The 16,123-nt window shown below is 32.6% G+C and overlaps 1 protein-coding gene across 2 annotated transcripts in view; it reads right to left on the bottom strand.

The window, feature by feature from the left end:
* gabrz (gamma-aminobutyric acid type A receptor subunit zeta) overlaps positions 1–16,123 on the bottom strand; it is a 48,670-nt gene that overhangs the window by 18,454 nt on the left and 14,093 nt on the right. For both annotated transcript variants that reach the window (XR_012387632.1, NM_001114742.2), the window contains 3 exon segments: positions 3,995–4,095; positions 3,664–3,731; positions 1,732–1,949 (listed from right to left, as the gene is read on the bottom strand). Coding sequence is in view for 1 of the 2 variants with exons in the window: in NM_001114742.2 (NP_001108214.2) it covers positions 1,732–1,949; positions 3,664–3,731; positions 3,995–4,095 (387 nt within the window). In the remaining variant the exon portion in view is untranslated.

The following is a 16,123-nucleotide window of genomic DNA, read 5'->3' as shown; positions in this document are numbered from 1 at the left end:
GCAGGAATCTAACTATACATATATGATAAATCAACCCAGGCTCCTTATTGATACGTACCCCTGTATACATTTCTATACATTGCAAAATACATCCCAGGAGGTTTTATTTATTTAAAAAAAAAATTTTTTTACTATACATATATAATAGATCAACCCAGGCTTCTTATAGATACGTACCCCTGTATACATTTCTGGACATTGCGAAATATGTCCCAGGAGGTTTTTTTTTTGTTGTTGTTGTTTATTTTTTTGCATTTTTTGTTTTCGTGAATCCACCAGAGGCAACTGTGTATGCTTTTTCAGATACCACATTTTCTCAAGAGTGCCATTTATGCCAGCTATTCTCTCATAAATCCACCAGAGGCCGCTGCCGACTGATTGACTGTTTGAGCAGTACCCCTACCCACCCCTTCCCTAAACCCAACCGATAGTATTTTTAAAAGCACCAACTGACTCGATAACCCTTTTTCCTAAACTCAATCGGCAGTGTTTCAAAAGCAAGAAAAGCTTTTGAAAAAAAAAAGAAAAGAAAAGCCTTTGTGTTCGCCTGGTTTTTACCACGTTTTCCAATCTTACCATAACTTTATTATTTTATTTTATGTTTTGCCTTTTGTTTTTGTTTTACCTGCTTTCTGAAATTGTTTTTCACAAGACTCTAACTTGTCTTCGCGGTCAACTCCTCTTTGCATCTAAAGCCCGCCGATGTATGTGGCAAGCTACTGGGCAAACTGGTAACAGCAGAAAAGCTGGCTATATGGAGGTAAGCGGTCAGCTGGTAGCATGAAAAAGAAACAGCCATTCGTAAGTCTGGCTACATAATTCGTGCTCTCCAGCAATGTATACAGGAGTATGTTTTTACAATGAGCCTGTGTTGCAACAAATAGTAAACTATACACATAATCTAAGACAGACTGTACAATTGCTTTACATAATACAGTAGTATACTGTGTAAGATATCGTGCAAAAGAGATATTTAATTAAGTTTAAAAAAGCAAGTACAAGATTACATTTATTTAAGGTTTATTTTAATCCAATAAATGTTTAGTTGAACTAATAGTTGATTTTATAGGGAATAATTTAAAAGGATAAGGAATAAATAAAAGTGAACTTTAAAAGTAAACAAGGGGTTTACTCACTAAAAAAGTATTAAAGGAACTAATTGCTTTTTACAGTGTAATGTAGGTTATTTCAAATTGCATTTTTTGGAGACTTAAGCCATGTGTTTTGATTGTTCTCTGTTTTACCCATGTGACATGTATACTGCCTAATCTTGGCCAGGACGCTCTTGTAAAAGAGATTTTTAATCTCAATGTATCTTAAAAATTAATTTAAGGTAAAATAAATGTTATAATAATAATAATAATAATAATCATCATCATCATCATAATTTGTACAACCCTTGTGAAAAAGGAGCTAATGATTATATCCATTTCTGTTCCTAATCACCAAGATGCACCAAATAAAAGCATAACATCAATTCCAAAATAATTTTAAAAATATTTACCTCATATAAATGCATAGCCTTGCCAATAACTGTAAACAAATACAGTATTTCTCTTCATATTTTGAGCTAAAGTTTAAATAAATGTAGTTTTTTTTTCTCGGGAACCAATATTAGTAGAGGGCACTCTATATTAACCCTGCGGTCAGTGCTTCAACAGTGAGCTCTTTCCTATAGTAGAAGCCCAGTAGCATCTGCTTGAGGAGTGAATGTGAATGAAATCTCACTACCTGAGGGCATACAGGACGGTCCCATTGGGGAATATCCGGATCAGTCTGTTTTCGACAGTGATGTCGTGCAGGAAGGATTTCTTGGAATCCACAATGAACGTATCGGGGACCCAGAGGAGCTCAACCAGCCTCCCATCCAGACTCAAGCTCTTATTGCCATCGAAACACAAGCGTTCGTCAGTCCAGCGCTGACGGAGGAAGATGGTAGCAGTGTAATCCTGAAGAGAGATGTGTGTTTCAGCAGCGACACAAGCTTACATTTACATCATGCACTCAGCTCTTATACAACTCTGACCAAAGATCAAAGAGGCCCTTTGAAATATGGGCCAGTGATCTGACACTCATTTTTGTCTTGATCTACTGAGATTAAAAACCTACACTCAAATGCAGTTCGCATAAGGAAAAAGACTTCTACATGCAAACCTCTTCTCTTGGGAGATCAAAATTAGTTTAGATGTTTTTCTGGTGCTTAGCAAAAAATGTGTGTGGTGTATATGTCCACAGATAAATAAATATAGGTTATTTAATCTTTATATTATGTTGTGTTATATTATATTATATTATATTATATTATATTATATTATATTATATTATATTATATTATATTATATTATATTATGTTATATTATATTATATTATATTATATTATATTATATTATATTATATTATATTATGTTATATTAGGCTCATACAGAATCTACGTGCAAAGAAATCCGCACATTTCCACAGTTTTATTTACTTGTGTAAATGTGTGTAAATTTATATTTATTGAGTTTTTAAAATAATTCCATTAATATTATTGTGATATAATAATAGTGATCCTAAAATGTTCACAGGATTTATTTGCAACACATTTTATGATGTAGTATTTTCTGCCTTTTAGAAGACAAATTATATGAGACTTGCTTTGTTTACAAAATAAGTGGATCTAATTTGATTAGCATTGTAAACATTAAATAAAAGTTAAAAAGGTTTCATTTTTTATTTCATATATTAAGTTTTTATTTATGATACTCCTTAAATCATTTAGCATAAATCTGCAGATTTTTTTTTTTTTTACAAAATCCTTTAGGGAAATAGCAAAAAATGTCAGCAGATTCTGTCTGGTCATAGTTATGATGTAAAAACAGTGTTGGGGGTAACGCAGTACAAGTTACGTGAGTTAATAGTATTACTTTTCTAAGTAATGAGTTAAGTAGCGCATTGCTATAAAAAATAGGTAATAATATGTGTTACTTTTTTGAAAATGTAATGCAAGTTACTTTTTAGTTTAATTAATGAGTTTTTAATTGCTAAAAATTGCTAAAAATTTTAAATTGATTAATATTTAGGTCACAATGAATCACGCAGTCAATGAGAGAATGTGTTCATTATTTTAAACGCATCGAAGAAAGGGAGAAGGGGACTGTTTCAATGGACAGTGATAAGACAAATAGTATAGCTAACACGGTGCTTTAAATATTCAATAATCTGTATATAGGGTATTTAGAGCTCTGGGGTCAGGAAGTTCTGAGATAAAAGTATCCTAAAATTTTTATGTTTTTTTTTTTTTTTTTTAAGATAAATAAAGGTTATAGTGTGTTGTAATTGCAGAGCTCCTCTATTAAAAAAAGTTCTGAAAGAGATCAAGCCTCAGCCAGGTCATAAAAGTAATGCAAAAGTAACCCAAAAGTAACGCAATGCATTATTTACCATAAAAAGTAACTAAGTAATGCAACTAGTTAATTTTTTGGGAAGTAACTCAATATTGTAATCGATTACTTTCAAAAGTAACTTTCCCTAACACTGTACAATGCAACTAATGTGAATGTTTTGCATATATGCAACACTGCCTTTATATTAGTTGCATATATGCAAAACATTCACAGAAAGCAGTGCTTCAGTAATCAATAACCTATATTTAGATGCTTGTGGCTTATGAAATCATCCTACCATGTTGATTTCTGATATTGTGTCTATGCTGGCGATATCCAGACTCATTCCCACAGTAACAGGGCCATCTGAAGAGAAAAACAAAATAGAAAGCAACACGCGCTCCATTTACTATAAAGCAACAACACTGCTAACAGAGAAAGACGGCAGAAAAAGTTCTTAATTTACATGCGTTACAAGAGCGGACTGCATCAACACAAGCCCGGAGCGTTTCCGCTGACTTTACATTTGTTTTAATTGCAGTCGTTGATGATGATAGGACTTTAAGAGAAGATAAAAATCCACTTATGTAAAGATAATAGTGTAAATGTAAAAGCTTTGTTCGTCGTACTGCCGAAGAATGGCCTAAGGTACTTGTTGTATCCCTTCATCAGTTTCTGAATGGTGGGGGGCAAGATCTCCTCAGTGTTCGCAACAGAGCCATCCATGATCCTGAAACAGAAAAAAAGACACAAAACCTGAGCTGTAAAAAGTACTTATACTGCAGTACTTATAAGTAAATTATGCTGAAGTGAAAGTACAGATACTGATTGTAAGTTTTTCTGAATAAAAAGTATTTACTTGAGTAAGAATGAAGAAAGTACAACTTTAAATTGTTCTTTAACTTGTCTAAAGGTCACACTTTACAATAAGGTTTCAATAGTTAATGTTAGTTAATGCATTTATTTACATCAAATAATAATAACCAATAATTGTAAAGCAAGTTCAACATTTACTATTCCTTGTTAATATTAGTTAATGCACGAAGCATTACAGAACATTGTAAGGGAAAACTTCAATAAAGTTAACAAGGATGAATAAATACTGTAATATATATATATATATATATATATATATATATATATATATATATATATATATATATATATATATATATATATATATATATATATATATATATATACACAGTTGAAGTCAGAACTATGAGCCCTCTTAAATTATAATATATTTCGAATTTTTAAATATTGACGGTAAATGGTTTTTATTATTATTACTATTATTAAAAACAGCTTTTGTTGTTGCCGAAATAAAAAAAAAGGCTTTCTCCGGAAAAAAAATTATAGGAAATGTCTTGAATGTCTTTAAAAAATGCCTTGCTCTGTTAAACATCATTTGGGAAACATTTAAAAAAGGCAGAAAAATCCACAGAAAAGCTAATAATTTTTACTTCAATTGTATGTTGTTTGTTGTTTGTTCATGTTAGTAAATACATTTAAAAATGTAAACCTATTGTAAAGTGTTACCATATTAAAAACGTTTTAAAATAATTATTTTTCACTTAAATTGAATCATCATCCAATGGAAAGCTGAATAAAAATCTAAAAGTAAGTTATCAACAGACTACTAAATATTTAACCAAGTTTTCATATTTAACCAATATAAATATTGGTTAAAAGAGCAAAACAAAACAAAATGCATTAGCAAAGGTCAAAAACATCTATTAATACATACAACAGTAATTAAAATGCAGCAGAGTGGAGGACAAAAATACAGCCCTTAAAGTGATAATAAACTAAAGCCTCAATATATATAATAATCAATATTTAATTGTAATAACCTTTTCCACCCATAACACTGTTGATTTACAACCAATTTAAAATAGAATACTTTCTTAAATATTTATTTTTTCATATTTATTACATTTCATAAAAACAAAAAACCAAGCCATCAAATATTATTAATTATATTTTTGCACACACAATTTAACTGAGAATTAAAAATTCTCATTGCTGGATTTTAATAGCACTCACTCCTGCACATTCTGTCAATATGCTAAACAAGATATCCAGCAATGGAAAATTAACTTACTTAGTTTTTACTTTACATGCGTTACAAGAGAGGCCTGTCTATGGCCCAATCCCAATTTTACCCCTTAGCCCTTCCCCTTACCCCCACACCTCATTTCATCCACGTTCATGTTGAGTGGTAGGGGTGTGCTAATTTTCTTTGGCATAAGGCTCAGGGGAAGGGCTAGATAGCCCTCGAAACAGAGATTTTCCAGGGCCACATTCGAAACCAATGGGTAGAAAAATTTCCCAGAATACACGGGCTACAACAGCAGCATTGTTGCACACGGAATAAAGGAGATGTACAAATTATTACTGTTTGTTATTATTATACATTTTTACAATAAACAAGCATATCTTTTAATATATTCATAACATTGTACCTGTTTTGCTGTCATCCTCCAAAAAATAAAAAAACGCTAAATTTTGCAATCTATAATCCATAATAATAACTCCTGTATAGCAGTCCCACAACATACTTTTACATCTGTCATTCGATAACACGCGAATTCCCTGTCAGAAAAGTCTTGTGACCGGGAATTAGCTTTTTACAGTGTCTGCTATAATGTTAATGTTGTTTTCTTGTGTTTAGAGAAATAGGCCAGGGTGTAAATGTTCAGTACAGTTACGATCTTATTGCCACATTATATCATTATAACATGATATCGTTGCCTCCAGTGACTTCCTGAAGATAAATACCAAAACATAAAACAACTGGAATAACTAAAGCATATGAAGCAAGAGATTAGCATGACATATGAAGACCTGCGCAGGTGTTGTAGTGCTGTCCCATTTCTTAGGGGTAAAATTTGAAACCCCTCCCCCTCACACTCTGTTTCATGGGCCAAGGGGAAGGGGTACAAAAATAGAATTGGGATTTAGCCTAAATCAGAGATGCAAACTAAAGCCTGTGGGCCAAAGTTGGCCCAGGGTAACCTTTAATTTGGCCCGCCATCCCATCTGAGAAGAGAGTGAGAATGATGGGTTTGGTGATTGGGGTAAATATCTTTGACAAATATCATACTTTTGAATGTAATTTAACCTTTTGTTTGTTTTGTATTTTCTTTAGTTTTGTAAATTCATCAGATTTTTTAAAATGTAAATACTGTCACTCGACAGATATAAGGCCATGCACAAGACATCGTCGAGCACATCAAGGCAAAGGCAGATGCAGCTTAGTTTATTCAGCATTGAACTCCGTTGTATTAATGGTATTGCTTATGTTTCGGCTGTAATAATTTATTAAAAAACATTTTTAATACACTCATTACACTGCATCCGTTAATATAATTTGAAGCAATGTTTTCTTGTTATTTTTAAATATTAAGAAATAAATTAGAAGATTACACATTGAAACTATAATGTACCTTCGGCCCACAGCCCTCAGTCAGGTTTGGTTTTTAGCCCTTTAAAAGAAAATGTTTTTTGTACCTCTGGTCTAAATCAACACACCCGGAGCATTTCCACTGACTTTACATTTATTTTAATTGCATTTAATTGCAATTGAGGAGAAAACTTACAAATACTAAGTCTTCCCATATTTATTGTCCATAAAATGAATAAACAGAAAGTGTTAAATTGTAACAAGAAAAAATTGTAAGGAGAAAAATGTACAGTATAATTGTAATACAAATACAACTGAATACCTATAGATTAATACTTGAGTACAGCAATCAAATAAAAACAGCTCAAGTATTTTACACCCCTGCTCAAAACACACAAACATAACGCATAGCACCACCCCAGAAGTGCAAAATACAAGCAGAAAAGCAATGTTACCTCGACCGAGCCAAGGCATGTTTTGATCATGCAGATTTTAATTGCCAATAACTTATGACCTAGATTTGAAAAACACAGTATTTTTAGGTTTCATCTCCTCTCTCATTAAAGCACTGCTACTGAAAGCGGTGTGTATGTGTGTGTGTGTGATTTAAAGGCCCTCAGTGATGGTAGAAGCGACTGCATTTCTTTCCTGCTGAGCGGAGTCTCTGTTTCTACAGTGTAAAAGACCCGTGAGCTTCAGATATTATTCAGCTTCAGGATAACAATCCCATAGAGCACTGCAGCACGTGTTGGAAATACTTCAAGAGATGTCTGAGAAAAAAAATAAATAAATAAAAAACCTGCTTGGTTGACGCTACACAATATCCTCATAAATATTCTAGAATGGAGAGAAACAAGTACTGTAGGCCATGATTCACCAGGGGGACGGAGGTACACATGGATTTTTGCTGCTGCTCAATGCGGCAGATCTCAGATTTCTTCAGACATCGCCCCTGCCTATAATATTTGTCTTCTATAAATACATACAGGGCCAAAGTCTGAGTCCATTGTGAAAGTCTGGAATTCAAGATGTAGATTAGACTTGATGATTTATCGTTAAGAGATGCTGATTTATACTTATATTCAGATCACATTTAGGTTTGAGGTGTTTATGCAGCTTGCATGATGTCGTCATTATAGCTAATTGGACGCTCACTTAATTAATAGTACCACCATATTCATGGGTGGTTTTAGTTTATTTAATGTTTTAACTGCATTATGAGACATTGGTTTATACTCTGACAGCCTTTCATGTTGAAATTATGTAAATCTGAAGTGTTAATGTGGCTTTTAATTATTTTTGGTCATTTGAAGCAATATATTGTTTTAGAAATAGTAAAATATGTACAAATAATTTATAATAAAAAATTACAACCTGAAATGAGCAACAAATCAGCTTATAACAATAGACTCTGAGGGCTATTTATATTTTTCTACTTTTTCTACTCTATTTAATTTTATAAACTACTCTTTGTCTGTATTTTTGGTTTAATTATAGCCTTATTGACTTCAACAGATTGTGTTTTGTTGTGTTCTGTTTTTATAGACTTTTACAGCATGACAGAAATCCCATTATTCTCTACTTTTACCCTTTCAGACCATGCATAAATTACATTTCAGGTGACAGGTCATATTTTTTTGCTACCAAAGCATTTCATCTAAACCTTGCTGCCTTGATATTAGACATTTGTCATATAATCAAATGGCAGTTAGGCTCTGCACGTTGTAGTACACTACACACTACACACAAAAAGTAGGGTTGTTTCTTTTTTTTTAAAAGTGCATATTTTGGCCTTAAAATAACATTTTTTACCTTTAGTGTACGCTTTTGTACCTTTAAGGTCCTAAGAGGTAAACATTTGTACCTTTTTAGGTATAAATATGTAACTTTAAAGTACTAATGTGGACCTGATAAGTATAAAAGGGTCACACTTTACAATAAGGTTCATTAGTTAATGTTAAATAATGCATTTACTAACATGAACAAACATTGAACAATACATTTACTACTGTATTTATTCATGTTAATAAACGTTAGTTAATGAAAATACAGTAGTTCATCGTTAGTTCATGTTAACTCATGGTGCATTAACTAATATTAACAAGCATGGATTTGAATGTTAATAATGCATTAGTAAATGTTCAATTATGATTAATAAATGATGTACATGTGTTGTTCATGATTAGTTTGTGTTAGTAAATGCATTAACTAATGAACCTTATTGTAAAGTGTTACCTATAAAAGTATACCTTCTGAAAAGCTATCGCCCAAGTGGTGAATTTTGTACCTTTATTTCTGAGAGTGTATGTATTGTGTACACTATAAATTATGTACACTATGTATTTATGTAAATTATGTAATTATATAAACTATGCTAAAGAGAGGCATGGCGGCACTTTGTTCCAAACACAGAAGTAAGCACCATTTTCAATGGTTTTATCGACATTTATTGATATGTTTGACAATATTTCATACATTGTATAGAAAAAGAAGGATTGCATTTATAAAGTTAAAAATTAATTGTAGAATTGCAAGCTTTAAATTACATTTTATTTAGTTTAAATTGAGTCTGTCCATTATAATCTTAGTTAAATGTTATAACTTTCAAGTTTCTAAGAAGAAGAAACTTGTCAAAAGAAATTCCATGAGAAGTGTAATATTTTATTTTTTGTTTCATGTTGGTATGTTGTTTTTGCAGTTTTTGACTTTGACTGTCAATTTATCAAAGAATGTTGACATGTTTTTAAATAATTTTTATTTAGTTTAATTTATAGAAGCTTTAAGAAGAAAAAAAAAATTTACTTCTACATTTTTCCTGAAACTTGGAACACAATTCAGGTCTGAATGGAAAATGAATGGGAGTGATCCGATGTAAAGGTCATGTGATAATGATAAAAGGCTGGGACATCACACTGAGCTCAAACAATTGAACAATATGATATTATGTAGTTATCAAACAGTCTATTGCTTTAAATGTACATGCTTATGTCTATGGCCAGACAGAATCTGCAGACATTTCTTGCTATTTGTGCACAGAGTTTTGTTTAAAGAATTGTTTAAGGATTTACGCAAAATGATTTCGGGAGTATCGTAACTAAAAACTTCATATATAAAATAAAAAATAATATTTTATTTTATTTCATGTGTATAATGCAAAGCCAATTAAATCCACTTATTTGGTAAACAAAGTCTCTCATATAATATATCTACTAAAAGACAGAAAATATTACTTTATTAACTGTATTGTGCATAAATCATATGAACATTTTCATGAACATGACAATAATTTTACGGAAATGAATTCATTTACAAGTAAACAAGTAGACTCAATGATTTGGTAAACATCTGTGGAAATCTTTGTATTTCTGTAGTGCAGTTTCCATTTGGGCCTACTTATGCCTATGGAATTAAAACTTCATAAACGTCATAAACTTTGCAAATTTTATACTTAAATGAGGTAGTTTTTTTCCATATCAGTCATTTATTCATTCATAATCATTCCTTAAAGATATGGCTATGCATTTATTTGTAAAAACTGGCCAGAAAATCTACAGATCCTCCATAAAATAGTGCTATATAACCTTCAAGACAGCCAGAAAATGTGGCCTCGCTCATTTATAAAACGCTTTCCTTGCCATTAATGCTTGAATGACATCACTATATCTTGTTTGATTAAAATAATGGCTGATGCGAGTGCTGCAATATATTTAAACCTACCAAAAAATCTTCATCAGCATTTTGGAAATGACGTATTGCAAAAAAGACATTGATTAAATCACAGATTATCAATGAACGAAAACACCATCATTTTGCATTTCATTTACATTTGACATTTAGAAAATATTTGCACACATCCGTGATGAAAACCAAGCTTGTGTCTAATTTCAACACTGTTAGCCTCAAAAAAACAACACTCATGCGAAGCTTTCATATTCTACTGTATGCAGGTATGAGCTTGGATTGCCACCTGTGTGACGTCCAAAATGAGCGCACAAACTTGTATAACGGAGAAAGACAGAAAACGACTGGGAAAGATCAAATGAGAGGAAGTGAGACAGATGGTGAGAGACACGGAGAGAGAGAGTTTGGAAGACAGACGGAGAGCTTCAGGTCACTGACATGATGTCTCTATTATTACTCTCATTAAACTGTTACTGATGTTTAAAATAATTATCATAAATAAATAAGAAGCAAACCATGGGTCACTGCCTATATATTAGCCTTCATAAACACTTGGAAGACTCAAACTAAACACAGCAAAGTTAGAAGGAAAGAACGATCTTAGGCAATTTTCAGTGGTATCAGAACATTTATATTTCGGCATGTTTTTCTAGATGAAGTCTGACTCCACATGACTACCCCAATAAAGATGAAGTCTACAAGTTTTTAGCGTATTTTCTCCTACCTCAGCTTAATAAGCAGAGACAGCTAAAAATAAGTCAACTGTAGGTTGTTTTTCCTCCTCAAGAAAAAGCATAACATTCTGTGTGGTGATATCAAAACATTGCTTGGTTTGTTTGTGCATCTTAACCCAGCAACATCGGCTCAACCATGATGAATCTGAAATCCTGTCCAATAGCAACAATCATTTTTTACAGTTTTAAATCAATTTGGTAAAGCAAATAACACACTTCAGCTTTAATCGTCCATCTGAATTATAAAATAGAAACAATGTCTTTACCTTTAGGGGAATTATAAACCTGAATCTTAAGAACAAAGGAGTATTCTGTTATGCAAGGAGAAAAGTCAAGTAGGTTAAATAATAAACAGCCATATCATCAAAGCAACACCAAGCTGTGTGCATTTTCAATGAATCCTTTTATAAGTGCATTAACATATCTCAGACTTCTCTAATTGGCATGATTTGACACTTGGTATTTAAAGGATAGTTCACCCAAAAAAGAAAAAATTCTGTCATAATTTACTCACCACCACTGACTTGCTCCAAACCAGTTTGAGGTTCAAAAGAAGATGTTTTGAAGAATGCTGGAAACTGCTAACCACTGACCATCCATATGAGGAAAAACAAATATCATGGAAGTCGATGGTTACAGTTTCCATTAGGATTCAAAATAAATTATGATGTGCACTTTTCAGGACGTTTTCTCTCAGATTATTCCTTGCCAGGTACCTTCTTTTTTATACACAGTTGAAGTCAGAATTATTAAACCCCCAGAATTATTAGCCCCCGTTTATTATTTTCCGCAATGTATGTTTAACTGAGAGAAAAAATGTTCAACACATTTCTGAACATAATAGTTTTAATAGCTCATTTCTAATAACTGATTTATTTAATCTTTGCCATGATGACAATAAATCATATTTTACTAGATATTTTTCAAAATACTACTATACTGTACAACTAAAAGTGACATTTAAAGGCTTAACTATGTAAATTAGGTTAACTAGGCAGTTTAGAGTAATTAGGCAAGTTATTGTATAAAGATGTTTTTTTTCTGTAGACTATCGAGAAAAAATATAGCTTAAAAGGGGCTAATAATTTTGACCGTAAAATGTTTTTTTAAAAATTAAACTAAATAAACTGTTTTTATTCTAGTCGAAATAAAACAAATAAGACTTTCTCCAGAAGAAAAAATATTATCAGACATACTGTGAAAATTTCCTTGCTCTGTTAAACATAATTTGGGAAACATTTATAAAAGTAAAAAAATTCAATGGGGGTTTAATAATTCTGATTTCAAATGTATTTGAAGTTAAGGTTGACAATGAAAACATACAGAGTGCCATGGGATTCATGCTTAGATGATCACCCATTGTTAAATTGTATTAAATATACTGGGAGTCTTCAGGGTATACAGTCTCCTTGATCTATAAACAGCTACTTGAATGTTCATACAGACCCCTGAAGATATTAGCTGTATGGAACAAAGAACTCTCCTGGCTGGGTTACAGATGGGACACAATTTGGTGAAATATCTGCCTGACGTCCTAAAACCCCTTGCACATTCATAGTGTGGTTTATTTATAAACTAATTTCGAGAGGATCACGTGCTTATTATTGAACACGGCTGGTACCGCATCAGCTCCATACATTGCACCAATTAGATGAATACTGGCACACTATAAATAATTAGAGCTTTTCACTCCAGTCATCTTCGTCTTGAAGAATCCCCCTTTCCAACCCTACTCCTCCTCCTCTCTGATAGGACGGCTCGGCATTCCCAGTGGTTAGCACTGTTGCCTCACTGCTGGTTCGGTCCCTCACCAGGCCGGTTGGCGTTTCTGAACGGAGTTTGCGTGTTCTCCCCTTGTTTGCATGCGTTTCCCGTGGGTTTCCCGGTTTCCTCCCACCGTCCAAAGACATACTCTATAAGTAAACTGACTACTCTAAAATAGCATCTTAAAACAACTCTTAGCTAGATATATTTTAGCACTTTCACAAGCAGGGTAGTTCTCAAGACCTACCTGAGCCCAAACTCTCCTCTCACCCATCAAACGGGAGGGGTTCCCAGGTTTGAGGATATACTGAGCTCTTCTGAGGGATTCTCTCCAGGGACAGCATGGCAAATAAGTATTATTATCCATCATCAGCTAAGTGTAAACTCTTGAATCCATTTTAAAACTGCACACAAAATGTTTCATACCCTATACAAAGATATCTTATGAAACTTCACCAAATATGAACCGCAGTCTGTGTAGCAATAATTATAATGCTGTGTTCACACCAGACGCAGTGCTTCTGAGCTGAGCCCAGTGTGATGAACTGTTGTCAGTGTAGACAGGAGGATTTTCCCCAGGGCACCAACAACAGGCGCTACGTCATAATCACGTCCCCACAGGAGCAAGCTCCTGATTGATTAACGTGGCGCAAATGTCCACTGAGGTTCAGATTTTCGAATTCGAGCGATTAAAACGTGCAAAATGCTCAATTTGCGCAATTCGCATTATTCGCGCTGCAGGATGCCTATATTCGCATCTTTGCATTGATTTAACATGTAAATCACTTGCGCTTGACGCTTCGGCGTCTGGTGTGAACGCAGCATTTGTACATTTTTGCATATGTTTTGGGGCTGTTTGGTCATATCCAAATTCTGAAAACATGTAGTTTAAGTACTTAGAATACATGTTGTTTAAGGGCTAAAATACATTCTGTGACTTATTGGAGTAAAATAGCCCAAGCTTTAAAATGCTTTTTCTTAATGGAAGATGCATCACTCTATGTAATTACTTGTTGCTGTTGGCTAACTGTATTTCTTTTAAATGCGTATGTTTAGAAGTATTTGTATTCCTCTTGAAAAAATCTATACTTTCATCCTTTCTCTGTAATGCTACCATTTTTAATGAATAAAAAGACAATCACAAAAAAAAAAGATTTTATGATTTGGAACAAGTCAAGGTTGAGTGAATGATGAATGATTTTTGGGTGAACTATCCCTTTAAATGGCATCCTTCTGTTTGCTGCCCCCTTCAGGCTGATGTCCAGTCAAGTGTGAGTGAATGATAGGTTATTGGCCTATTAATGCTGGGTAGACACAGTTCTTTTCTGCTAATTGTGGCAGTTGATAAGCATCCATCATGCCCTTGAAGGCATCTAACACTGTTTTGACACATTTTTTGTTACATGCTTTGACGTTGCTGTCAGAGCTAATAATATTATGCATCAGGAGAAAATGACAGCCATTTATACAGTACTATTTGCACTTCACTTTTATTAATAAAATTAAACCTTGCATTTATTCATTTAATCATTAAGCAGATGCTTTTATTCAAAGTTCGACTGAGGTAAGACATGTCATTGACTACATTTTCTTTTTATTTAACATAAAGCAATGAATTCCACTGAGCAAGCATAATGATTGTGAATAGGAGGTGTTTATTGAACATCTGAGTGATTTATTAACAAACTGAACTGAATCATTTGTTCATTAAGATGACTAAATCTAATTAATATTTGCTCAAGTTCTTGAGTTTATAACTTCAGACACAATGTCCAAACAAGCTATTTTTTTAGATAATTTCTTTTTAAATGAACCGATTCACAGAGCTGGCCTGCGTGATTGATTAACAAACTATGATTTATTTATTAGTCTGTCTGAATGTGGTTCATGGTTTGACTTGAGTGGATAATTTGGCATATTGTCTCTCACTAATATCCCTAATAACAGCTCACAGACTCACAGAATGAACTAAAAGATGTTTCTTTCAAGAAATGTCTCAATCTTTTAAGTTAAAGACTTTTCTCGCCCAAAATGCACATTTGCAGGCCATGCAAGATATATGGCAAATGGAGATCGAGTATTTTTCCTCATGTAATCTATTTGATCAGGTCTGGACATGCATTCATTATTTCTGAATGTTTAGAATCCATTTTAAGCAGCTTCAAAAGAAATATCTTGAAATGCATTCCTTCAAAACCTTATTGTAAAGCTTACGTCTTTGGTTAAAGATAGAAATTCAAATACATCTATAGGATGAACTGGATTCAAGTGAACAATTTTACTCATATGGCAATTATTAGAAATGTTACAAATAAAAATATTGGAAATGTGTTTATGAGTTTTAATAAATTACATTAAGAATTACTGATAACAGGGTTATTTTTAGCCAAGTGGTATAAACTAATTTTGGCATTATTAATCAAACTGCTTATTTAAAAGTACTTATAACCACACAATTCTTGAGATTTTGCTAGGACAACTTAATAGTATTATCTTCAATTCACTTAAATTCGTAAAAACTGACATGTAACCTTAATTCCTTCATGTTATTTCAACACAATTTATTGTGTGGAACACAGCATATTTATAGTATATAACTAAAAAGCAATAAGTAGCAATTTGCATGTTGTTGCTGTTGTGTTGCTCTCTTTTCTTTGAGCATTCCATCATAGCAACAATGGCATTACTTTGGGGCAGGCCTATTTGATAGTCTGACCAATGGCAAGCAGTCATTGCGTTTGTAGACCTGTTAAGTGAAACTACACTGTAAAAAAATATCTGTTAATGAACTGTTTCCATATTTTGTGATGGATGTTTTCTAAATATGTGAATCGACTTTTGATGTTGAAAATTCAACAGTTTAACAAAGTGACTTTTTTTGATATTTTAGTAGTTTTGAAATTAATATAATGTATAAGAAATAATATATAGTAAAAGAAGTACAGAAAATGTACTGGCAGCTTATTACAAGGTTTTTATACCTTAATATACGGCACCAACCCAGCCAATATACCACTTTAAACTATTAAAAATGTTAATGTTAATAAAATACTTTTTTTTTACTTTTCAAGATTAAAAGTTGATTGAAGAAAGATCAAGACCTCATAATGCAATTTAAAAGCATAGTTAAATGGGGAAAATAAAAAATAAAACAAAATACGAAAAATGTT

The sequence above is a fragment of the Danio rerio genome, chromosome 12 (assembly GCF_049306965.1).
Source record: "Danio rerio strain Tuebingen ecotype United States chromosome 12, GRCz12tu, whole genome shotgun sequence".
In the NCBI taxonomy this organism is placed as follows: domain Eukaryota; kingdom Metazoa; phylum Chordata; class Actinopteri; order Cypriniformes; family Danionidae; genus Danio; species Danio rerio.
Note: the sequence above shows the minus strand (reverse complement) of the source record. Positions and strands in the feature narration are given on the sequence as shown.